Source organism: Anopheles darlingi, chromosome 3, assembly GCF_943734745.1.
Source record: "Anopheles darlingi chromosome 3, idAnoDarlMG_H_01, whole genome shotgun sequence".
Taxonomy (NCBI): Eukaryota; Metazoa; Arthropoda; class Insecta; order Diptera; family Culicidae; genus Anopheles; species Anopheles darlingi.
In genome coordinates, this window is record NC_064875.1 from 48,615,728 (window position 1) to 48,642,041 (window position 26,314).

At 51.7% G+C, this 26,314-nt stretch overlaps 3 protein-coding genes across 3 annotated transcripts in view; 2 read left to right on the forward strand and 1 right to left on the reverse strand.

Annotated features, from left to right (window-relative positions):
* Nucleotides 1-738: 738 nt before the first annotated feature.
* Nucleotides 739-23,584, forward strand: LOC125956549 (putative mediator of RNA polymerase II transcription subunit 12). The gene is made up of 6 exons (XM_049688557.1): nt 739-1,085; nt 13,571-13,762; nt 21,166-21,449; nt 21,534-21,704; nt 21,764-22,761; nt 22,833-23,584. Exons 1-6 carry the CDS (start codon nt 993-995, stop codon nt 22,853-22,855), a joined length of 1,761 nt encoding a protein of 586 aa, XP_049544514.1. The 5' UTR covers nt 739-992; the 3' UTR covers nt 22,856-23,584.
* A 56-nt stretch (nt 23,585-23,640) lies between these two features.
* On the reverse strand, nt 23,641-25,417 carry LOC125956578 (bladder cancer-associated protein). Its single transcript, XM_049688605.1, has 2 exons — nt 25,213-25,417; nt 23,641-25,135 (listed from the first exon to the last, which is right to left on the reverse strand). The coding sequence occupies exon 2, from the start codon at nt 25,003-25,005 to the stop codon at nt 24,766-24,768; it is 240 nt and encodes a 79-aa protein (XP_049544562.1). The 5' UTR covers nt 25,006-25,135; nt 25,213-25,417; the 3' UTR covers nt 23,641-24,765.
* Nucleotides 25,418-25,658: 241 nt separating this feature from the next.
* The window catches only part of LOC125956560 (DNA primase small subunit), a 1,502-nt gene continuing 846 nt past the window's right edge, over nt 25,659-26,314 (forward strand). The window contains exons 1-2 of the mRNA XM_049688572.1: nt 25,659-25,837; nt 25,901-26,314. The exon at nt 25,901-26,314 is cut by the window's right edge and continues 541 nt beyond it. Coding sequence (XP_049544529.1) covers nt 25,702-25,837; nt 25,901-26,314 — 550 coding nt within the window. The 5' untranslated portion in view covers nt 25,659-25,701. The remainder of the gene's footprint in view (nt 25,838-25,900) is intronic.

Below are 26,314 nucleotides of genomic sequence, written 5' to 3' on the forward strand. Positions count from 1 at the left end.
TGCGAACGCGTTCTTTCGCCGCCAGTGAGCGCATGTTTTCTCTTTCTTTTGGATCGTCTTTCTCTCGTCGTTGTCGTCGTCGTCGCGGTTTGCAGAGGAGGGGGGGATCATGGTTCTGCTGTGCATTTCCCCCCTTTTCGGTGTGGCTGGGCCAGGGCTGGACCGGCTCTCGGCATAGCTTCTTGCCTTCATGTTGTTGCCGTTGCTTTGAGCAACTTACGCACACACACACACACACACGGTGGAGCAGGCGCGCCTGTTTGCGTTTACAGTGTGTTCGCGATCGGCTGTTGTCGATCACTTGCGAGGCAACAGGCTTAACTATATGATTTTATTTATATAACTAAATATGTTTAACTGTTAAAAAGGAAAACTGCGAAGTAAAACATCGACCGAGGTCTTCTGAACAGAGCATAAAAAGTACTTAAATAATAGAGCATTTTATGTATAAGAAACAGCTCAAGATACTTCTATCAGAACTATTAAATGAGACTGAAAATGCAAGTAAAAAAAAGGAAAAAAATCTTCAATAACAATCCCTTTGCGATACTCACTGTAGCCCACTAGCAGCACGATCCTCACGCACACGCACACACACACACACCATCCGATGACTACGTTGACTCGGCCCCAACAACCGAGGATCGCGCGAGTGGTGAGAGCGATCGCTCACCACACTCCACACCACCACGTACACCACGGTAGAAGTAGAAGAGCTACCGATCGCTATTATATGGTGGCGCCCGGTTTCAAAATAATTCAAACGTTTCGCGACTGTTCAACAGTACGGACGTCCCATTTCGGAATCGCGCCACCAAGCTACCTCTCTCGGTAAACCGTCGTCGCTGTCGCTGTCCCCTGAGGCTGAATCGAGTGTCCTGCGTGCGTGTACTCCCGCGTCGTGTTTGTGTGTACGTGTGCGTATCCGTGTCCGGCAATCCGTGAGTTCGTTCGCGTGTGTTTAGGAAGAAAAACAAGGAACCGCCGCCACAATGCTGGAGAAGGAACCGGACTCGATGGCCGTCACGATGAAGCAGGACTACGCGGCCAGTGAGGTGTACAGCACCACCAGTGAGGCACCACCAGTAAGTGCAATCCAATCCAACAGCAACCAAAGTAACATATCGTTGTCGTCGTCGTAGCACGCCATTTGATTGGCGATTGTTTCTGTTGCCCCGGAACGGTCGCAGGTTGTTCATTGAAAGCCCCGCTTGGTGCCGTGGCACGAACTACAATAATGCTCTCGCCGAGCACCAACATTAATTGCATTGTTTTCCACTCCCGGTGCGGGGGGAGGCTGCATATATGCGCCGTGGGGTTGCCGACGCGCAATGAATGAGAGGCTGACTGCAAGCGAATGATCGTCAGCCATTAAGGTCAGCACGGCGGCGGTTGTTGTTGCTGTTGCTGTTGTTGGAAGCCTAGCCAGAGCCAGTGCCAAGAGCCCACACAATTCACAATCGGAATCGCCGGATTGTGGCACGTTCTCTCGCACTGATCTCGCACTGTTCGTGCACTCTCCGGTCTGCTGGCCTGCGTGAGTTGTTGTCTGCCTTGAACACACACACACACGCACGGAGTGGCACCGTCAGCGATCCGCCGGTGGCCTCATGCAACTCATTTACATCGACGATCGACCGACGGATGTATGTTGGCTGCTGTTGCGGTGATTTGTTGGCACCTTTTCTTTGGTTGCTCTGTGTGGCTGTGTGTGGTTCACCATTTTGGCCATAAATATGGCGCGATCCGGTTGCTTTTAGCGGCGTGAAGATGGTTTGTATTCGTATGGATGCTAGGGGTCCAAACCGGGGTCCTTGAGAATAATAATGAATGGAGGCGATGGGCACACGGTAGCAGCGAACGAATCGATCGTTCGATCGATTCGACCGACGGTTCGGAAGCTGCACGATGAAGCATGAAACGACGAAGCTTTAAATTATGCAAGAATTATGTTCCCCAAGCGCTTCCTTGAGCCAGAGCCACCTCGGCCCGTGATGAGCCATCGAATTCCACAATCGAATACAATGCTCCGCGGTGCTTCTGGGTGCAGTTAAGTTGGCCAGATCGATGCTTCATTCAACGCAGCATTAGCGGCACAAACGCGCACAGCCTACTACTGTAGGTTGAGTAAAGTATGCGAAGGCCACCGCATCTCGGGGATTTTTGTTGCTTCTCTGGCCCCAAAGCAGATAAAATGCCGCATCCATTCAATACCAGCACGAGCTGTGCCCGCTGTTGCCGATTGTTGTACGCTGCGTGAAGGTATGCAGCATCTTCAACCACTTGGCTTCCACAGATCAGATCGTGACGCACAGCTCCCAGGCTGCTTCTCAAGTAAACATAGCAACCAATGTGCACTTCGATCGCTCGCTATATGCTTTGCTCGATGAAAGCGCACAACCGACCGACCGAGGTTTGTCAATTCGAGTGCGCCCGGCGCGCAAAATTTATGGAAAGCATACGAAATCCCATTAACCAGACAGTCATCAGAGCGCATGCGTCACGGGGTGCTGGTGCACGACAGCGACAGGCAATCGATGGCAATCGACGTACCGAGACAGCGGGCGCAGGCTGCAGGCGAGACCTTAACGAGCTTGCTGCTGCTGCTGCTGCTGATGACGACTCGTCGTGTACCTTACTTGGTGGTGACAATCTCGCTCGTTCGTTCGCTCGCGCATACGGAGGACTAATTAGCGAGCGAGTGCAGACGGTATCCGGGCGCTTAAGCACCGGTCCATTTAATGGTGAACTGGAAACGCACTGGCATCGAAACCAAATGGATTATTAAATGGCAGTCAAGCGTGGCGTCGCGCGTGGTTTGGTGACACAGCACCACACCGGAGAGGGAGAGGGAGGTCGGTTCGTTGGTTAATGGTGGATTTACCTGCGAAAGTTTTGCACTCCCGGGGGCCCGAGGACCGGGTAGTGAGAGGTTGCTGTTGCCGTTCCATTGTTCCATCCGCTCGGCGTTTCGTTTTCCGTTTTAAGGGGTGCTCGAAGTGCGATGGGGGCGGTGCTTTTGGGTGAAAACTTTAACACCACCAGAACAACACACCTTCCACTCTCCTTTGGGGACGGGAAACCGAAAAATGAACGAAAAAAACAACAACCAAACACGAATCGATGTCGATCTCCGATGGGCCCATTGTTGTGCCATTGTTTTGCAGACAAAGGTGCAGCAGAGAGGGGGGTTCCTATTGTCCTTCCCGCTGCCATAGATCCCCACCACCATTGGCCTTCTCTGTCTCTCACTCTCGGGCACATCACGCGCTATCGAGGGTTCCTCGCCTACGCTGCAGTCTTTCTATTCTAATCACTTTCAGTTGCCAGTGGAGGCGTCTGCCGAATCTTTTAAACTTTGTTCCGTGCTCCAATAGGGGTCTCGTTACGGAATAAGGTTTCTCTTTCGTTGCTCGTTACGCAGACGCCTCGCCACTGGCGACTGGTGGCTATCTGAAACCTTCTTCCGCATTGTTAAGCGGCCAATCCTAGCCAATCGACACTCTCACACCCTACGCTACACTTCCGTTCCGTCTGGAAGATGATGATGATGATGATAAAGAAGAAGAAGAGGAAGCAGGCATGTGCTTTGTGAGAAGCATTTTTACTTTCCTTCGCCCCATCGCCATTACCGCACATCACTTTTGGATTGGTCGTTGGCCCCCCTGTTGGCCTGATCATCGCCGATCATCATCGGCCAACGATCGGGCCAACGCTTGCTAATGATTCTCGCGCGATGAGCGAGATGCGAGAGATGAAAGAGCTCACCGGCAGCACGTGTTAAGTGAGTGGAAAACAGAGTAACACTTCCAGCAACAGCAGCAGCAGCAACAGCATGCATGCAAAGCGATGCTATTTAAACGTCGAAATCCTTCATCGAAGGACCATCTCGTGACCGTTCGTGGCCGGCGGAATTGTTGCGCGTTTTGTGAGCCTTTTTTCCCTTTCACAACCACACAGCATTCAGCGGCGAGACCGCAGCACAGAGTTCGAGTTTCTCGATTAAATCGGTTACACAATCGTCTCCCATTGCGGTGTGCGACATTCAACATAGAAAAGGAGGAACCTTTTCAGGCCGGCCCGTGTGAACGCCGCGAGTTCCAATTCACGGTCCAATTCGGGCTTCTTCGGGGTTTCAATTTCAATTCTCGCGCATGCAGCCACCGACGTCACACCGGACGACAGGAGTTTTACGAGCCAATCTCCCCCACCCCGGTTAAAGACAAAACAATCGATCGACCGTTTGCTACTTTCGTAACGCACCCGTACCCGTGGGTTGGTTGGTCTGGCAAGCACGGAACACCGGCACGGAACCGGTACTAGGTCGACCACTGGCCAGAGCAACAAACACGTTTAATTGGCGAGTATCCTCACGCGGATTTGTCACGCGAACGCCGTGTCCGAGCGGCGGCGGTGTGACGAAAGGAACTCCACGATGATGCTACGGCGATGGACAGAGCAGCATCGCCAGCATCGTGAGCTCACTGACTGGCTGGCTAGCGCGCCGCATTCTCACTCATTCACTCACAGCAAGCATTACCTTTTGGGCTTCGATTGCGAAAGGTGACCGGTGGTGGTCCGGCGAAGTAAAAGGACGCGATCGCGAAGATCGCAGCCTCCGCTCTCTGTTGACCCAGATGTGGCCCTCGGAAGGGGGAGGGGGGAAGGCGCATCCCACGGCTACGACGCCATAGATGCACCCAGAAAAGCGTGAAAAGTGCAACCGACACTGCACTGCGGCACTTCGTGCGTTCGTGTCTGGCGATGACGATGATGATGATGATGAAGCATTACCGTTTGTGCGCTGTTGGATGGACCCGGTACGAGGTGTGTGTGCAGAGCGGCGGGAAGGAGGATCCACATTTTCCACGGTTGCTTTACGGTTCATGGTAGCCCTCAGGTTGTGCAAGAACCGCGCCACGTCGCGTTCGTCTTCCGTAGCAAATCTTGGGAAATGCCGAGGATCGAAACGAACGCCAGGGCTGGCTTAACGGTCACCCCGCCTCCCCTACCTTCCCCCTTGGTTGGCACCGCATAGCATCGCGATTTGTCATGAACACTTGTTGGCCCCGTTCCGGTGTCTGTGTGTCTGTTGCTTGGGAGACGAGATCTTGAAGATCGTCAGAGAGAGAGAGTAGAAGAAGAGGAACAAAACTGTTCCTCGGTACTCCAAGTACTCCAGGTACTCCAAACGCCCGCCGGCCAATTAGTGCGGAAGGCGTGCGTCCTCAATACCGTTGCCGTAACTCCCTAACCTCCCCGTCCACGAGCTGAACTGATAACAAACAACGGCGACGTCAATACAGCTGCGTCAATGTTAAACACACACACACAACATACCAACGAGGTGCGCGCGACAATCGTTGCGCTTTGTTAATCGTTTCTTAGTTTCAACAGAAAGAACGCTCGCTTGTCGCAGCGATGCATTCTCATCTCTCGCTGATCGGCACGAATAGTTTCGAAATCACCCTGGGGGGGGGGCGCAAAACATTGTGACTCATAGGCGCATACCAAAGAATGTAAGCTGATAGCGCACGAGTTCTGTTTTATCCGCTCTGTGTGCGGATTGTGGGAACAAATTGATCACGTACCAGGGCACGTACCAGGTGCGTTGTGGTTTCTTTTCTTGTTCACACCTGGCCGTGGCCCGGCGAACAACAGAAGAACTCTTGCCTTGCCTTCGGTGGTTGCCCGGAAGACAAAGCGTTCTTGTTATCTTAAGCGCTTCGTTGAAAGCACAGAAAAGAACAACAAGAATGCCTTTGGGGTTCTTGGGGTTTTTCCAGCACCCCTCGAGGAGGGCTTTCAACGAAGAAATGAGTCCATCCGGTCACGTAGAAAGGTCCTTCGGAGGGGGGGTTACTTTTACGAAATGGCCGCCCAGTGCTCGATGGCGACATCGATGTCAAACCCAACATTTCATGTAATCATTCCCTCGAGGCTCCCAAAATGGGGAGACCCTAGCGGCAACAATTTCCAATCCAATTATCGAGCAACAGCAGCAGCAGCAGCAGCAGTATCAACGTTTGTCAAACGCAACGGAACGCAACGGCCATTGCGCGGTGTCACGCTGCGCACCCTCTCTAATGTTTGGTCCCCTCCGCGTGCGCGCGGGTAATGAAATGAAGCAATAATCAACATTAAAATAAATAATAACACTTCACGTGGTCACGTCACCACACCACCGTTGCCGGGGGTTACCTCGCCCGCTGGCACGTACCCCGTGTGGCCACCATCAGGCCGTCAGGTTGTGGTTTGTGGTCAAAGGGGAGGTGGGCAAAAAAAAAAGTACATCGAGGGCGACAAACAAACAGCAGAAAAAAACAGACTCCGGGAAAAACTACAATGGGGGGGCTGACCTCGCGAAAAAGGGGAAAGTGTCGTGTAATGTTTGCTGGCCATTCCATGAAATGAAACGGGGTCCACCAGACATTGGCAACAAACTGGCATCAAAAACGGACCTTGCTTGCTCGCTCGCCATTTTGCCCTTCGCAAAGGGATTTGTTGCTGCAGCTGCTTTAAAGGGCTACTGTGATCGGGTTTCGTCTGGATGGCGTCTGGATCCAGATTCAGAAGGTCTGATCTGCAAATCCATCAACAGCAATGGCGTCGAGAAGCAGCTCGACGAAGACTATCCAAATTGAAAGTATAAGAGAGGCAGACCAATGAACTTAGCTGCGGCTACGGCTGCTGCTGCTGCTGGAGTGGCGCCACCGAGAGAGGTGAAAGAGAAAGCAATACTACTCTTACTCCCACAAAAATGCTCGCGGCGAAAGGACATTCAACTGACGGGGCAAAACAGGATCGACGGCGAGCGGCGGCTCGCGGCTTTGACGCGCCTTTCATTGACGCAACCGAAACCGATCGTTCGTTTGGCGAAACCACCACCACCAGCACCCCCCCCCGGGGGAGGTAATTGATTACCATATCGGGTTGCCTCGAAGTGGTCCAGCAAATCAAGCAGAAAGTAGGAGAGGGAAGAGGGAAGGGAGATGCAAAAAAAAAATGGCAAAACGAAAGTAGATTAGCTAACACACCGGGAACCAGGAAACGTACCACTCTACGGAGCGAATTGCTCTCTCTCGCTCTCTCTATCTCTCTGCCACTGAGCGCACAATGAGCGTGTCTGATGTTTCCGGAATCGGGCCCCATAGACCCAAAGCACATGCAACCCCTGGGTTCAGGGGGTTGATTGAGGTGTTCACTTTTCTGGAAAGTCATTGTGCAACACGCTAAAGATCGTCATTGCTGTTGCTGCTGCTGCTGCTGTTGCTGCTCGGTTGCTCCTCCGTTCGAATTATGTTGTTCAATGGTGCATTGCGCACGCCTCGAAAGGGGGATTCTTCGCTAAAATAAAAACCCCCAGCGTTTCTGCTGACCAAGCAGGTTGTTCTTAACAGCCGCTAACCTTGAACCGCTGTCCGGCTGTCGTTGTCTTACCGGAGGAAGATCTTAAACCGACCTCTCCAGCAAGTCCCAGCAACACACGATACCAGGAAGCAATTAGTCTTCTCTTCTCCGTCATTGGCACCGTCGTCGTCGTCGTCGTCGTCGTCGTTTTGCGTCGCTGACGGGGTAAGGGGATGACGGTGGTGATTTATGAACAAGCACCCCAACCAACCATCTACAGGCTTCCAGACTTCCAGAGCCAGCGGCTATAGAGGGCTTCGAACGTCACCTCCCACGAACCGCGCGATCGACACTCACGATCGTTCGATTGCACGGTCGACCGTGCGATCGGATATCGAAGCCTATGTTTATCTCGATTTGTCGTCACTGCTGCTGAGGCTGAGCTTCGGGCCTCTTGGCCACTAACAGCCTTCACTTTGGCAATCAAGTGAAGATCACGATCCCGACGCTTCCTGGAACTGTCGATTGACGTAGCGCCGCGATTCCAATATTGATTCGCTTCCAGGGGAGTGCTTCAAAAGAAAGCAAAACCATCACACGAGCAGGCATGATCATGGGGCGCATGTTTCGGATGTAGACGATCCTCTTCTGCCTCAACCCTTCCCCGCGCAGACAGCCGCAACGACATGCAACGCGTTGAGCGTTTCCCATTCTATTTCCTCGCTGATCGCTTTCGCGTGTCCATACCACAGATAAAGAGAAAAAACACTGCCTCTGATGGATGGTGAAATGCTGACCAGAATCCACGAGGGGGGAAAAAACACTCCAGTAAACACGCGCACGCACACATGAGCGGGCAACAATGCACGATGCGGATGCGATTTCTCGCGTGAAGTTCTAACCACTAACCAGCCGGTGGGGCAGCAGGGAAATTGCAGTAATGACCAGTGGCCATTAACGTAATGAGGGCTATTTCTGGGCACCGACATGCGCCAGCGACATCGACATGGTCAACTGATGAGCAAATAACTAGACCGGCATTTGCGAGAAAATAACTTCCAACCAACTATTCCAACTAAAGGCCCGAGCGGTACAGTGCGGGGTGCGATACTTCCGGTTGGTATGGTTGGCGCTTGACAAAATCCGTCCAGCTCCATTAAATCTCGTGCTCGTGGGACACGACAGAAAAACATAGAAAAAAGTGAAACACCTTGGTTGTGTCCCCCTGACCTGGTTGTGATGGGTTGGTTTTATTTTTGGCGAGATCAAACAATCAGACAACCATACAACGATCGCTATCTAGGATCGCTTTGCCAGATGACGGGAGTTAATTAGGGATGGCCTCATTTACCGATAACGCAGAACAATCTGGAAACACATTCTCGGTGTCGCATCGTTGTGTGTTTTCGCGATAAAAAAAGCAATACCATCGGGGAACAAACTATGCACTCCCGGCAATGCACTCGTGCATAACGCGCAAACCCCACCGATAGTTTTCTGGTGACGTAAGTTACTGTTTCACGTAAAAAGAAGGAAGTGAAATCGATACTAGCACGTGAAGCAATTTTTCTGTTTTTTTGTTTTGCGATCTTCCCGATCGCGATCCGTCTCGGGCGCCAATGAAGCGCCGTGAAGCGAAAGAATCGGAGCAGGAGCTGGAACATTGAACGATTGAATAACTTCTGCGCCTGCGATCTCCGTGTGCATAAAGGCAAAGGAAAGCATCTTAGCCACAGCAGAGGCCAGAGACGAAAACAATCGCTGCTGCGTCGAACGCGATACGTTACGGGTTTGGAAGTCGAACCCGACCGATCGGTTTGGGGAGGGGAGTTCGAGGCCCTCGGTGCGCATCTCAACCGTGCAATCGTAAACTCCATTTCGCTACGAAATTAAAAACACGTAACAGCCACGCGCAACAGCCCCAACCCCTCATTTCTCTCCTTCTGCGGTCCAGGGCGGTCGCACTCCGCTACCGCAGACCGACGGCGATCGGGCGACGATCAGGCCGAAGGGAACGAGATTGAGAGGCTTGAGAGGTTGAAAGTGAATCGCGTGCGATCGCGAGTGCGTGCGGACCATTCCGCGACTATCGACCAATCTCTAGCAGCCGATCTCTAGCTGCTGCTGCTGCTGCTGCTGCTGCTGCTGCTGTGGCCAGGTCGTGCCCTTTTGCACGATGCACGTGGTTGTGATCGCGTGTTGCGATCGCGACTGACTGACCAGCAGCAGCAACCGTCTTCAAATCTAGGACACAGCAACACCAGTCCAGATGGAGACCTCATGGATGCATCGCGATTGAAAAAACCTTCTCGATCTCCGATCAACGAGAGAGATTTGTTAGAAGCAAAAAAAGGGGGTTGTTTGATTGATGGTGACGCCAGGGGAGATGTGTTTTCAAACCGAACCAAGAAGGGAAGGTTGGTGGTGGATCGTGTTGACCGCTTATTTCAATCTCTTTATTGGATGGCTACAGCCCAGCCGAGGTATGATCGCGATGACGGTCTAGCAGCCCACCGGACCATCGGACCGTCAACTCCATTGCTGACCCCAAAAACCGTCCTTTACCCCCGGTGCACTGCCAAAGTGATGAATTAATGATTTTCTTATGGAATGGTTCCACTGCTCATAAACTGATGACATTTGAATGGAGCGCATTTGGAACTGAAGAAAACAACAAAAAAACACTCAGCAAAAAGGGTTCCCCTTCTAATTCGCAGTGGAAGTGGAGTTTGCCAAATTTATGACGCGAGTATAGCTCGAGCTCACCGCGAGTGTCACGCTACATGAATCCGGTTACCCATTTTCGCGCGACGACCACACAAGACGCGCGAAACCTTGGGAAAATTGGGTGGGAAATAGTATATGCTACAACAACACACCGTTTGATGCTTGCTTGTGCGCCCAGGTGGGTAGTGTTTGAACCACGCGTTCCGCTTAAGCTTCAGTTGCTCGGAAGTACAATCAGCACTTTGGTTTTGTGTGTCTCGACATGACTTGGTTGCTTTTTTGAATTACCCCGAGGTGTGTGTGTGTGTGGCCACCGCCACCAGCGGCGTGCCAGTGCCAGCGAGTGGCGCAGCGGACATGTAACACTTGCACCGTCAATTGCGTAAGCGAACCACCACCACCACCACCGGCGAACTGTTGCGCATTTTGATGCATTCTATTGTTTACAGAGACTATCCTCCCCCCTACCAGCATTCCTGCTCCTCTTCCGCGACACCCCTGTTCGCGTGGCAGCGGCAGCGTGTGGCCGAGCGGTCAGTGTTTTGATACCAGAATTGGTCACTCCGTCTGCTGCGCGAGTTGAATTAAAGCGCAGTGTTGGTCCGGAGATAAAACATTGGTTACGAAACCGCACTTTAATGACGCAGTTCGGGGAAGGGGAGGAAGAAGAAGAAGCATCACTGGCCATCTTTGTAATGGTCCCCTTCAACCCTTCGAGTGTAAGCCATCGGTAGGGGGGATGCTAACGACGATGAAGGCGCTCAAGGCGCTCAAGATGATGTCAGCAGAAGCTACGGTGGTCTGAAATGTTTTCGGGGCACTCGACCGATGGTGAGGCGAGGAGGATGAGGAGCTCCCTCTACACACACACAGAGGAGCGCTCGCGGAGTGACTTCAATCCCCGAAAATACGCGCTGCTTCGTTAAAATTACCATACTCACGTTAATGATGTTAGCGCAAAGTGCTCTTTATGCCATTTTGCCGGTCGTGATCATCGCCTCTGTGCGCTGCTCTCCTCTGGGGCTGCTCGTTTTTGTTCTCCTCCTCCTCCACTATCCACCAAACCGGAGGAGACCGGTGATGCTGCACAAAACACTCCTTCTGCTTATTTATAACCTTCTGCGTCTGCGTTTCGGAATTGTTGTTGTTGTTGTGCCTCCGTTGGCTCACCTTCTTTTTTTTCTTATGCAAATCAATGACGATGAAGCGATGAAATGAGATGCGAGGAGGAGGCCCGAAAGTTAATCCGCTCCAGTGGAATCCCCCCTCGCGCCCGCACCACCGGGATACCGGATCGGCCACTTGCCGGATTGTAATCTGATCAACGGACGCTGCGCTGAAAGTAATTGACGTTGGGATGGCACGATGGAGGGAGGGATGCAAACCCCTCGGGCCAGTAAGACAGCAATGTTCTTTTTCACAAACAAATTTCGACGCAAAGTAGGCGATAGGCTTCTTCGGTAAACAAATAATGGAAAGAAAAAAATCTCCAATTCTGCCGTCTCATCTCGTTCTCCATCGAAAATCCCCTGTTTTGTTGCGTGTTTGCGAGCTTTACAGACTGTGCTACCTCGTCCCCGGGTGTAAAGCAATTCGTCAAACTCAGCTAACACAAACGGAAAACAGTTACTGCTGGCCGGGAGCCCCTAAAATTAGACAAAATTCACAAGGACACGCTGGCTGGCGGTTTCTGCAAATTAGCGTGTTCCGAGGGTTTTGCGTCGCCGCGGCTCAAAACCAGAGCAGCGATCGCAGCAACAGATAAACTCCTCAAGAAGTCTAAAATGACGCAAACATTATAGATGCGTGGTCATTAGTGCGCTATCAGTCAGTTTTTTGTGTGTGTGTCGACCGCTTGGAATGATGGTGAGCAGAAAGTTCTCACCGTATCCGATCCTCACGCCTCTCTCTCTATCTATCTCGAGCCCCGTGACCCGTGACCTTCGGCTATGGCACGGCATTCGGTACTTTAATGAATTAGCCACACAAGGGTAATTGCCGCTTATGAGAGGCTGCTGCTGGCGGTGGTTAAAACGTAGAAGATGGACGCTGAATTAAGGGGCCTCTTTTAGCAGCCGAAATCGGCTAGTGGCAGTAACAGTGCCGTAATCCAATGCTGACCGCCCTCCTCCAACGGAGCACAACAAGCGAGATGCTGCTGTAAATCATTAATCAAACTGGTGGTCTCTGGTGGGGGGAACGGTGCGAGCGAACGAACGAGCGATCGAGAGATTACAACACACAGATTTGCAGCCGAATAAAGCTCAATTCTCGCTGCTCTTAATTAGATGTTTCCGTTGGATATCGTGCACGGATTAACTGTTTTCGGGCTGGAAAAAAATTCTGCCCGAAAAGATCAAGCACTGGGAACGCAAAAGAAACCGGACTGTATGGTGCTATTGCTCTTCGAAACAGAAATATGTTTCCTTCTTAGCCGCGTGTAACGTATTCAACGCACGCGCATTTGCATCCTGCGATGTCCAGATCTTTGACGACCGGCCAGTCAATGGCTTTCACTTCATCCTTTCTCGATCGCATATTTGCATTTGTCGCTCGGAACGGTACCGTTTCATCGCAGTTCCCGGATCGCGCAGGATAAGCACTTTCGGTAGTAAAATTTTATGTAAAAAGTCTCATTAAAATCGATCCCTCGGTCGTGGAGCCCAAACCAAAAATAAAAATAAAAAGAAGGTGAAAGAGTCACAAAAGTGAATGGAGCAGCGGCTGTAGCAGCGCAGCTGTGGCGATCGTGCGCTTCCGGTAATCGTCGCCCCGCTGGCCCACAAACAAATAAAACTAAAATAATATTTACAATCCCTTTCTCTCCTCTCTCTCTCTCGCGGATGAGATCAATTGCTGCCGGCCGGGTGAACCCCGGTGGTTTGAGTTTTGCAAAAGTTGGGTGACAAATGGTGGTCAACCTTTAAGCCATGCCGGTCCGAAGATAACAAAAAAAAAACGCTAATAAGCCACCGCCCGTGACGGGACTTTCCCGGATTCGCTCTCAATTTGTTTATCCGTCGCCGGAAAGCCGGAGCTGGAGCCTTGGATTACTCATGGGTTTGGCGGTCTCGCTAGGTCGCCACCAGCCCCAGGTCGGACTGGAATGGATGACGTTATTGTTATTCATAAATCGAAAGTTCGTTTCAACGCTTCCACCAACTCGACGCACCAACGTCGTGTACTACTGCCAGCGAGCGCTGCGTGGCGTGCCGTAATGCGTACGTGATCAGAATAAATCGCGATCGTGAACCGCGGCCACCGCCGGTTGTGCTACCGTTGAATCGGTGATCGTAAACGATCTCGACATCATCCGGTTTCAGGGCCCGGGACCGGAAATCGTGCAGGAATCGGAATACCATTCCTGGGGGTACTTTAGCGAGCGCAGATCGCTCGCTAAAGACACTCGTTGAGCTATCGTAATGCATGTTAAGTACAATTGAAAGTTTCGCTACAAAGTTTCTGTGTTCTCCTCTATTCCCTAAACCAACAGGCCTACAAGATGCGCCAGGCTAACTCGGTGAAGATCGCCAAGATCATCGCCATCACCGTGGTGCTGTCGTCGTTCATCCTCGGATCGTTCATCCTGGCCTCGTCCTACCTGCAGGCCAAGCAATCCTGCGACCAGATGCAGGCCCTCGATGCCGTCCTCAACAAGGAGCTGATGCTGGAAGCGATGCAGCAGGTAAGCGTCGCGTCCAAACGCCCCAACACTCGATTCAACCGGAACCGGATTTCACGGACGGTTAGAGTTGCCTAATCTTCGAACCAGCAAAACGCAAAAACAAAACAAACAGCGGCCGTGGCTCTCTCAACCGTGTAAATGGCCACGCGACACGGTAATGGCTGACAAACTTCCACGAATAGCTGCTGCGCGCTGCTAGTGGTCTGGAACGGGAAAAACTTACGGCGCGAAGAAATCGTTCGATGGCGAGTGACTCATCGAGCGACAGTTCGCACCTTACGAAGTTCACACCTTGGCTTTACATCAATCAAATGATTTACTCACGAAGTGGTTTACCAGCGGAAGCGGAACATTGCGGGACTTTTGATTCTAGAAAGAACGCTCTCCGACGATCGATCAAACCGCGGTCAAGCGCGTCAAGCGGCACACACGCTCGTCCATTGTGATGCTGGTGTTTTGTCTCCAGAAACTTGTCAACTTTTAAACGTCCCTCCTCTCCGTTGCCATCGTCGTAGATGAAGTCAGCGAGCGCGTCTTCTGCGCTCCCGAGACTAATTTCCTTCGACGGCGACAATGTCACGGACGGATGTATTCGGGGCGTCGTTAAACATACAGACACTACAGCTGTTGTCGTTCCTGCACCGCAGCTCTCTCACCGCAAACCACTATCCCCGACGGGACCGTCGGGACCGGGGTGTGCGATCGTAAAAGCTCGGGATGGCAGCGGCCAACAACACTGCGCCGGTGACGGTGACAGGGTAGGCTGACAGGTTTATGGTTGGGATTTCTGACCCGAGCCTCCATAACGGCTGTTGTTCCGATGATCACAGTCTCGTCTCGGGCCGTTTCGTCGTCGTAGTACGTGTCTGGTGTGCCCATAGCTAGTAGCTTAAAGGACAGGATCACGACAGGCCATCCATTTGTTGCCCGGAAAGCGATGCGGATAACCGCAAAGGGCAACGTGGTTCGCGGTGCGGAGTGTGGAGCGACGTTCGATTAAATAATGCCCGGTAAATGCACTCACCGTCGGAGCTTCATTTGCATTTTTTATGGCTTTTAGGTCGCAAAGGTTCTCCTCCGGACGTTCCGATCGGTCATCCATCCATCGATGGCAGTGTCTCTACCTCTCTCGGTGGATGATGCAGAACGCGCTGAGTACAGACGCTGATGGGGCATTGTTTTGTCGGAACATAAATTATTAATGATCGTCTTTAGGAGAACGGGCCTCCCCTCCCTGATTTAGATGGCCTCGTGCAAACACGCGAGATGACCCAGAGGAAGTGCCAGACAGATCGGAAGCTAATCGGGGTCCGTTTAAGGGAATATCATCATAGGGCATAGGGTGCACCGAGACCGAGGGGGCCACTATTAAATCATTATTTTGTTGCGATAACATTCGAAACGTGTGCCAGACCAGCGTTCCTCCCATCATTAATTGCCCTTTAGCGAGGATGTCATCCGCTGGTTACACCTTTCCAGCATTTCCGCGTCATCCGCCATGACAGGCGCGGTGCCAAGGCAATCGTCAACCGCACGGCATAAAACGACAAATCACTCCTCCCGTTGCCGCCGCCGCCGTCGTCGTTGTTGCTGCTAATGCAAATTATACGATCGCCTACACTCGCCGGTTACGCTGCTGCACCATTCGCTAAACCCCGGCAGCCATCTATCATAAGTACCATTTAGGGCCACCATAATAACGCGAGGAAGGGTGCGCCCATGATGGGGCATGACATTTGGAAAATCAAGGTCATCTCGTGACGCCACACGATTGACGGTGACGTGAGGGGGAGGATGCGAAAAGCACGACGATTTGATGATTTGTCGGTTGCTGCCTTTAAAATTCCAAACTAGTGGTTTGAGGATCGAAGTAGTCTACTAATTTGACAATTTCGTTTAAAAACACTGGTTCAATGCTAGGGTTTCAGATGATCTATACCTTTTGGAGACTGAGCTCGCATGTTATTAGCTATTTCGATCAATTTTCTATATTCATAGCAGCATCCGAAGGACATTGAATGAAAAAAATCCTTCCAATAGCTCAAAATCCAAATGATCAGCGTCCACGTCGGCCATATTCCGGTTCCATAAGAACTCTTCTCTATCACTACGGGGTTCGAGAAATCGTGTCGTTCGGCTTTTAGCTTATGCCATCGGTCTGCTGCTCAGAGATAACAGTGAACGACCACTCCAAGAATTCAAGGTTAATATTGTGTTTTGAGGAAAGAAAAAACCCTCACAAAAACCTGTTTTCCGATGCCAATGGGATGAGTTTCACCTCCGAAAAGTGGGGAAGGGACGCCAGGCGTTCAAGGTAGGAAGCAGCTTTGGACCGCAAAATGCGCGACGTTCGATGTTTCTCGACCGTTTTTTTTAACGACACATTTCTGATCGTGGGGCGTGTGGTTTCATCTTCGAAACCACGGATCGATCGAGAAAGCCAACGAGCGACATGGTCATGGATGCTGCTGCTGGTCGTCGTCGCAGGCAAACAACTGCGCCGTTTGTTTGGTTCCGTGTGGCGTTCGGTTGGAAACTCGCAACAACATTGCGTAAGCGCACTTTGTCAACGCGTTGTTCAGTGCGCAAACCGGGGGTGGGGGTACCAGAGCCCAGGAGGAGTAGTAGCTTATTGATGCTTGGGGAGATATTAGCACAATGGCCACTGGGTGTCATTAGAGCCCAGCTCATCCGCGGTGGTCAGTAGTTGATAGTCAAACGGAGCGTCAGTTGGAATCATGTTACAGCTTCTCTCGATGACCGTCGGCCGACCGTTACACTTATCGCGGCTCGCGAATCGCGTGGGAAGAAGCGTCAGCGATGATAACGATAGCGACTTTGTACATCGCAAAAGCATCGCATCGGAACGAAGCGCTGATGAATTGATGAGCTTTGTTCTGGTGGTGATGCTGATGCCGCTGGTAGCTTCTTTTCAGGACCGAGCGACGTCGGTGCGTCGGTTCACCTTGACGTGTTCCGTTTTGAAAAACCTATTTTCCCACCCATTCGCCCGGTTGTGGGTGGCGGTAATTATCGAAGCGACTACAGCGATCACCGATAAGAGCTTTGCGCGGAATGCAAAGCTCGGAAAACTCGGGGATGGAAGCGAGAGATAGTTTTCCATCTTGGATTTCGCCTTCGGATCCGACACACGCCGGAATGTGGTGCATTCCGTGGGGCGCATCACGGTGATCACGTGGCTCACACACCGACGAAGACGATTCGCACGATCCCACCTCAATACACCGCCCTTGCCGTTGCCGTTTTCGCATTATCACGCGGCGTGACTTTATCATTGGGGTCAACCACGGAACCACGGAACCACGGGGCGGGAGAGAGAGAAAAACCGGGACAACTCCCGCCACGGGCCACGATGAACCGGAAATTTGTTTTGCACGATCTCCCCCCATCACAAAGACAGGCTCACAACCCCTTGGCTTTCTAATGCGACGCGACGCTTCAAACAGCAAACAAAACGCCATGTTTCGTAAGCAATGCGCTAGCGCTGAGGGCAAAATTAGCTCCGAAAGCCACAAAGCGCGCTTCGCCGACCGTGTTGTGGCCACCAAGTTGACGATGAAACAATGAGCAATTGATTTGCTACAATCGCGCCGGCCTGCGGGTGATTGCAACGCGCTGCTCGTTCCCACCGCCCACCGAATTCGATTCAATCGATCCATCTCCCGATCGGTTGATGCGTACGCGGTGCGATCGCGTATAATTAGTGATCCCTGCCAGGGGGTCATCAACGCGCGTGTAGCCTTTCGTGCCATTTCATTCCGGTGTAAATAGTGCCTTCGCTTAACCGTGCCACTCCGCGTTTCTGCGTTTGCAGCGAGGAGGTCGACGCAAGACGCAAGATTGACAGAGATTAGGGGTAATTTCGTCCGTGGACTGGTGCCTTTCCTGGTGACATAAATTGGCTCAGACTGGGCGGGCTCAGTCCCCGACAGCACGTCCGATGGACATGCCGTTTTGTGTCCCCGTGCCTTGTCCGTTGCCTTGTTTCGAAAGAAATAATTTTCCAGTTCCGAGTGCAAGGATTGCATAAAGCGCAGTAACGCACATTTCGTGCAATCCAGTTCGTGCACTTTTCCCCCCCCTTCTCGCCTACACACACACACACACGCACACGCACCGATCGCATGATTCGTGGCTTTCATAATATCACCAGCGCCAATCGGTAAAAAGTGCGTGCGTCAGAAAAAATCGGTCGACTTAGTAGCTCGGTGACCATTTTAAATTTTACTCAAATGCCGCGCACTTGCCCAGCGTGCACACTACTGCGTGTTGTGGTGGCTTTTGGTCACGTTACGATGATACCCTAACATGCCCATATTGATTCGTGCGCGATGCTTCAGGCGAGGGGTTGCGAAATGCTGCTGCAAACAAAACCGAGGAACAGGAAGCTCCTCGCTATCCGTAGCAAAAAAAAAAAAAAACAAACCAAACAAGCGCATCGTGGTAGTAGGCGCGACATCGTATTTTTTTTTTCATGGGTAAGCGCATTATTCGGTTGGCAAACAGATTATCCAAAATTCGTGCTCGAACGCTTAAGGGAAGCGAACAGTGCATACACCACGAGAGTGGCACGATGGCGCACAGTCGTCAGTCCTGAGTCTCACAAACAGCACACGACAAGTAGTATTTGGTTGATTAAAGTTCACTTTCGTGCACCACACCACGTGTGTATGTGTGTTTGTGTGTCTACTAGGATGGCTCTTATTAGCGATGCAAATGCTATAGTGCACAAAAAAAAAAGAAAAATGTTGCTTCTTTTTTCACCAAACCGCGAAATAGTCAAGGAGATGAACCCGCGACCGGTTGGCGAACGGTGTGAACATGTTTCGTAAATATTGCGAACGGAACGGGCGGTCCCTTCCCCCCTTCCCTTTTGGCAGTCCCGGCGAAGTCACACTAAGTGAAAAAAAGTGTATTGCGACAACTTCCATCCTCAACACTCCCTCTCATCCCTCGGTTCGTCCCGCGCTTCCCCCAGTCCGAATGGCTTTGGAGTTGAAGTTTTAAGTAAAATGTAAGCATTGTGGCTGAACCCCATTCACCCCTTCTGCGACGCGCCATGTTGGCCGCCGTGTGGCCTCCATCACATCATCTCCTCTCACTTTTTGGTCCGCACACTGTTTTGCTTAACACTTACCGCGCTGCACCGCACCCGCACCCGCGGCCCTTCCTCGGCGAAGGAACTCCACGGAGCACCGAACACCGTACACAGATCAGATGATGACCTGTTGGGCCGTCGGAGTTGGCACGAAAGTGTTAAACGCAGAAACGAAGCGAAGGCGATCCGCAGAGCGCGGACGATCAAATGACATCATGATTCATGCAAACGCGGGCGCGCGGGAGTGCAAAGTGAGATGATGATGATGGCGACGACGCCATCGCCACCGCCACCACCAACTAGATGGCCGGATGGTGGACCCACTCCCACGACTTTCTATTCCGCGAAAGATGAAAGTGAAACTCGGAATTATCTCTCCCGGTACCGAGCTGCACACCTACCTCTTTCCGGCACCGCTATTTTCCGCTGCTCGATCTCGTACTCCGGGTGTCCTCAAGGCAAGGATCCGGGAGGGTGGCAGGGTGGACTTGGGGAGCAGGGGCTACCACACCAGTTACTCTGAAACATACTGTCCCGTTATGTAATGTAGTGGAGTCACCAGAAGACCCCAGAACACAACTCATCTCCCCCGGGGGGAAGGGGCTATCCCAGGCCGCATCTTCGTACCGTGAAAAGGTCACTAGACTCCAAGGGAGTGCCGAACCAGGGGCGTGAGCTGCATGATGAGCATATAGCATGCCGTTTGGTCCCGTGTTCTTCGGAACGGCGGTAGGGTAAAGATGAGAAGAAAAAACACAAAACAAAAACCGGTCCGGGCGCGGGTGAGGCCCTCCGGACAAAATCCGGAATAATCGGCCGAAGGGTTCGTCGTTTACCGCTCTCGTTCGCCATCGAACCTTCGCCGAACGAACGCATTTATTTTTTGGAGGGTTTAGCAATAGAGACCCTGGCAACCAGCAGGCAACGGTGGCAGCAGCAAGCGGGATCCAAGGCAACCGACCGAACCCACCGCCTACCGAGCCGAGTAACGGCTTGAGATCACCATCCAGCAACAGCAACAAAACGACGCATGCTGGATCTGTTCGAAGAAAGCTTAAAAGAAGGGATAGCAACAACGACCACATCTGCAGCAGGGAAAGAAGGGGGTCGGTTGGAGTGAAGGGAGGGCTCTCTTGATGAGGGAGGGAAGCCGCGTCTTCCCGATTGCGGTAAAACCACTTTCACTTTTCTTTTCTTCGCTTCTTGAGCTTTTCTACGCTGCAGTGAGTGGTTGGTTGGTTGGTTGTGGCTCGTGCGCTTTGGTATAAAGTGGTTGGCCCCGCTCAGCATACGATCGGAGCCTGATCGGAGTCTGGCGGCTCTAGGGCCTCCTCCAACATCTTTCACGTTTCTAATGACACCGACACACACACACAGCACTCGCCCCGCGGGTGTGGAAGATGAAGTAACATGCAGCGCGAACTCGAAGGTGGCACTTGCCGGTACATTCAACTCCCAATCGTCCGTCTTCGGGTGGGCAATATAAGGGCCACAGACACACTAACACCGCTACGCTGACTGACGAAGATGGTCATATTGCGGATGGAGATGATCGTCGATTGACGGGTGGACGGTGGAATTGAAGGGCTAAAGGAATGATTAGATTTCCATTTCCAGCTTTCCAGCCAAGCGCACAGGGCACAGGTGAAGCCCCGGAGTTTCATGATTCGCCATGCACAGCGCTTATGAGGCGAATGGGGGAATGTAACTGTAATAATGAGACCTTAGAGCCCTTCTAATCCCTTACGGGGCCTATACCAGCTATTCTTCCGTTAGTTTGAATTAAGCCTCTTACTTGCATTCAATCGCGAGAGGGCGCAGTGGTAATTCTCGAAGCCATTAACCAACAGCACACAGCAGTGCTGGTTTAGAAAGATGTGAAAAAGTGTGACCCTAATAGCACCGCACCGTCAGGAGCCCACTGCTTGCCATTTTCGTGCGCCATTGCCCATCAACCATGCGCAACCTGCACCTAATGATGGCTGGATGGGGGGATACATACTTTCGCTTTAAACGCATTAACACCACCACTCCGTCACTAACACGGTTTAGTGACGAACATTACGCCCGAGTAAGTGGGGACGAGGAGTCCTTAATATGGTCATATGGTGCAGAGCGTGTTATGATGTGTTTCTGTCCGCAAAATGCGGTTCCGCTACGTAATCCCCCGGCCGCTACCAAATTTGTCGCGTTGCCATAGCGACCGCAAATCGAGCAAATCACAACCTGACCTGATAGACAACTTGACTTATAATGCGACATCTTTCTTGTTTTTTCCCATCAGGATGTCCCGAAGGCGCAGGCCCTAATGCAGGACAACCTGGCCGTCGATGAGGCTAACATGCAGACGATCGATCGGGACGACGATAAGAAGCGGAAGCAGGAGCAGGAGGCGCACCATCACAAGGAGGAATCGGACGAATCGAACGATTCGGAGGATGAGGACGATTCGGCTAGCGATGTCGAGAGCGACGAGTCGATCGACATGAACAACCACATCCACGTTAAGCTTCCCCTGGATCTGCACCTTACCGATCTGGCCAATGCCATCCTTCGGGAGAACCAGAAGTAAGTGAAGAGACCTAGTGACTCGCCGGGAAGTTGGCCAATGATCAGCACACTCACCGGAATCGCTTCTGTGCTTTTCGCTAGGTCCCGCATGAACTGCATCGTTGAACGTCGTCGCTCGGAGGAACTGCTCGGATCGCCTGCTAAGATGGTGCGTCTACCATTCGGAATGGATATGACCACGGATCCGCAGAAGCAGCAGAAGGTTACCGGCGAGCGTATTGCCATCTTCTGCGAGTCGGGCAATGAAATCAAGTAAGTGCATTCCCCTGTCCGCTGTCCGCGCAAATAACTAACGATCGATGCCCTTACAGGAATGAGGAACCGGAGCCAACCGTACGCCAAGTGTTGATCCCGATTCCACCGGTCCGCCAGAGCTTCGGTCCCATCACGCACCTTCCCCAGCAGATGGGTCCCCCACCGCAGACCATCATCCGTCAGCTCCCTCGTCCGATGTTTCCGTTCCACGTGATCAACGCTCAGCAACAACAGCAGCAACAGCAGCAGCAGCAGCAGCAGCCACAGCCTCAGCCCCAGCAACCGTTCCCCCCGATGCCAGCCCAGATGATGCAGGCACCGCATCCCGATGCACCGATGGGACGCCCGAACTTCCATCCGCTGATGCAGCATCTGCCTCAGATCATGGCCGCCCAACCCGGTGGCATGCCACCGCGCGCCGAAGTACGCATCCATCTGCAGCGCATTCCGATCCCGGAGATCATGCGTCCGTTCCTGCCACCCCAGATCATTCGCAGCCAGCTACCGGAACAGTCGGAACAGCAGCAGCAGCAGCAGCCACAACAGCTCCCCCAGCAGCCACCGCAGCTGCAGTCGCAGCAGCAGCTACCGCAGGAAGTGCAGATCCGTGAGTTCGGTATGCCGTCCTCGGAGGAGCTGCAGATGGATGTGGCCCAGAAGTTCACCGAGCAGCTACGCTCGTTGATTGCCCGCATTGCCGAGTCGGAGGATAGCGAGGAGGAAACCGATTCCTACCGCAACGCACCGAACCAGGAAGGCCCATCGCCGCATTCGGAGGAACGTGAGCTACAGGAACAGCAGCCACCACGCCCAAGCGAACCCGAGCAGCACCAGGAAGAGACCAACGAGGAGCAGCAGCAGCAGCAGCCGCAGCAGCCTCAACAACCAACCCCGGTGCAGCCACAGATCCTTCGAAGCCTGCCGATGCCGATGAACCCCGAGATGCTGCCGATGGGACGCATCCACTACGGCCGTAGCCTTCTGCAGCCGATCAGCTTGCCCGGCAAGGTGGTGGAGACTTCCGCCTCCGAGGAGGACGCCATCCGTCCACACTGTAAGTGGTCCGCTCTAGACGGAGTTGAACGATTATTAATTGAATTTCTTCCGTTCCTTGCTCTCTTGCAGATGTCCAACCACGATCGGTTTAAAGTACAAACCGGGGGTTGAATTACGGACCGCCCCCTCCCCTGGCATGGGTAGTGGTCCCGGCTGAACCCTATGGGATTGTTTTTTTTTTTAATATTTGAACCGGGTTTCTGTGCCTACCAACCGCACGTGACCGTGTAATGTGATTTGTACGAGAAAACCAGCACCACCCCCTAGAAACCCCCCCAACATCACCACCACCACCGCCACCAACCATGGACGATTCAAACGGACCCGAAAGGACGACGAAAGAAGTGCAGTACAACTGGAAGGACAACTATTTAAAAAGAAAAACGAAAAGGATAAAATATGTTGAAAACTGAAATGGCAATGGAGTAGAATCTCTCCACCACTTCCGGGAGTGTCGGGGGTGGTGGTGTCGATAGAGCGCGAAGTGTGTGGGTTGGCATGTAAATATACGTTGGATTTGAAGCCGCTGAGGGCAAACGATGACGATGGCGATGATGATGATGATGATGCATATGGACGGTCAAATCATATCGCAAGGTTTCCCTGTTCTAAGTGATAAGTGTATAACCATATACACACCCACAAACACACACACACACACACAATAAACACACATACCGATTGGACTGGAAGCGAAGTGGGGCGCATTATCGCGGAGGGGTGCGCGATATGGAAAGAGCTGAGTAATAGTTGCTGCTGCTAGAGGAAAGATAACAACGAGCGCACGAAATAAATTCCAATCCAAATCAAAGTACAACAAATACCAGGATGTTTAACGGTGGCGTAATTCTTTGTATGGGTCGATCTTCCGAAACTCTCTGAGTGATAATTTGTTTTCAATTTATTATTTTCGTTTTAACACACTATCCTAGAGGAAGGGGGGAAATGGGTTCTAGTATTGTTTAAAAATAAATAAATAGTACATTTATGTTCATATCTATTTACAGCACTTGCTCGACTTCTGTTCCGTTGCGCCGTTGGGTGATTGTGGATCGTAGTAGCGACAGCGCAGATCGCAGATCATCCTCCTATTCCTGCCCTACCTCTCGTTAAGTCCTTCTCTCCTAGAAGCGTATTCGGGTAGCTTCCTTCTAATTCTGTACATGTTTTGTGTGATCATAAAATTGCTTCGATCGATCTTTGCGGGCGCATACTCTTTGCCATTTGCCTTGTGTTAGCAAGGAACAAGATAACGATGTCCCGTGCGGCGCAGCGCATAACTGCGCACTAATTGATATCATCGACACCAAACATTATAGCCGGATAAGATTGAGTAAATCGACGTAAAACTTGCATCACTACATGATGGCGGCTTACGGCGAACGCTTCTGATTCAATTACAAATTTCATTTCGCTCCCCCCCACTAGAAGGGATCCTGGGACTTCATATGCGCATTTCGTTTCAACTGTTCTGGAGGGGTTTAACATCACTTGTGTTTTTGCAGTCCCGGCAAAAGGCGCTATTAATACCGGGAGCAGCACAACCGCTAGGGGAGCATAGTAGCCTGTGTGTTTTAGATCGAATCCTGCGTCTGCTGCGTCTGCAGTCTTTTGCGTTTCTCGAGACTGAATCGTAACTCTATACTGCGTCGTGGCCTACTCCACACTCTCTACTACACTAATATGTTAAAAAACGCAGACTAACATCGATATCGATAACGTAACGAAACAAACGGGTATTAACAATTTAAAAACGAAATATTACTATCGACTGTGGCATTTACCGAGTACGTTTTGGCAGCGCGTGTAACGCTGGTGTGTGCGGGCAAGCGGTTGGTCGGCATCAGCAGCAAGCTCCGTCTTTGGCCGTTTTTCCGTGTTTCACAATTCATCTGTGCCGTAACTCAAAAGGAAAAGAAGGAGGACAAACCGATAGAAAACAGAAACAGAAGCAGACTGCAAGGACTACGGAAGAGAAGACGGCGTGTCTGCCACCGGGAACTTATCCATTCTCACACGTATGTCCTTCGCAGTTGCCCCAGAACAGACAGTTCCCGACGCCACTGTTGCAGATCAGAAAGACGGCCATGATGAAGACGACACTGCAGATGGTGCACGGTTTACGCTCCAGAAAGAATCCGATCAGGTAGAGCACGATAAACATGACGTGCGTCTGCATCAGGGCCGGATTCGTGGGTTTCGGGATGAGCAGCACCGGTATCAGGCATTGCAAGCAGTACATCGTGCCTACTAGCCGGTGTATCTCGAGGTCGATTCAATCCAGCGCGGTTCAGCGATAGTCTTCCGTGAAGTCGGCAGACGGTGGCCGAGGTCTCCTTTCCTTTTTTTTTGCTGTTTTGTTTGACGGTCGTCTGCGGAAGCGGAACACACAAAGGAAGGTTGATATAAAATGGTATTTAGCGGCTCGGTTGACGATAGTGAAACTTACTACGATGGATTGCTGGCTTTCGGTGAGTATCAAGAAATGCGCATCGTTCTTGGAGTGGTTTAGCGGAATCCACAAAATACTTTTGGTTTCACTCGCAAAACATTGGGGTCTTCTTCTTCGTATTTTTGGCCGTCGTGTTTTTCTTTTTTCTCGGGTTACAGCTGACAGTTTCCCCAGGTAACCATGCCTCATTCAATTCCGAGCTCAAATTTATTTTATATTTTAAATTTCCGAGATCAAGTGTATTCCACACTCCTGCTCTATTGTGCTTATTAGTTTGAATTAGTACCACTTCCGGAGAGATTGTTTTCTCTAGAAAACCAACAAAATTGGAGTGCTAAAATTCCATGAACCTGATTTGTTATGTGGGAAGGGTTGCTATAATCTGCTGTATGGGCTCTTGGGGTTTTTATAGCTGTTTGTGTGTTTTTGGCGCGCTTTTCCCGCCGTTTGTGCTGTTCGTGATCCGCGTAAAAATTGACCGGAAAAATGCCGGAACCCGAGGAAATCCCGGTGAAATCCAAGTCGGAATTTGATCCGAACATTCTGCCAGATCTGCTGCCCCTCTACTACAAACGACTGTTTCCGCACAAACAGTTTTTTCGCTGGATGTCCTACGGCCGGAGTAAGTCGTAAAAGTTTTCTCAGTCTCGAGTCCGGTTTTTTAATTTTTGTTTTGTTTTTCCAGCCGAACCCAGTGTGTTTACGAAGCGAGAATTTTCCTTCACCCTCCAGGACGATGTGTACATTCGCTTTCAATCGTTCGAGAACCAGCTGGAACTGGAGCGCGAGATCTATGCGAAAGCCCCGTTCAAGATCGATATCGGTGCGGTGTACAACATCCGACCGAAGGATCACCGGGGCAGCACGACGATGCAACCGGTACAGCGAGAGCTGGTGTTCGATATCGATATGACGGATTACGATGAGATCCGGACGTGCTGTAACGAGGCGAACGTGTGCACACGCTGCTGGAAGTTCATGACGATCGCTTGCCGTGTGCTGGATGAGGCTTTACGGGAGGACTTCGGCTTCGAGCATTTGCTTTGGGTGTTCAGCGGTCGCCGTGGTATCCATTGTTGGGTTTGTGATAGATCAGCAC

Coding starts and splice junctions, on each gene's coding strand:
- LOC125956549 (XM_049688557.1), top strand. CDS start 993: ATGCTGGAGAAGGAACCGGACTCGATGGCCGTCACGATGAAGCAGGAC. Junction 1,086..13,570: donor CCACCAGTGAGGCACCACCA/GTAAGTGCAATC, acceptor CTAAACCAACAG/GCCTACAAGATGCGCCAGGC. Junction 13,763..21,165: donor TGCTGGAAGCGATGCAGCAG/GTAAGCGTCGCG, acceptor TTTTCCCATCAG/GATGTCCCGAAGGCGCAGGC.
- LOC125956578 (XM_049688605.1), bottom strand. CDS start 25,005: ATGTACTGCTTGCAATGCCTGATACCGGTGCTGCTCATCCCGAAACCC.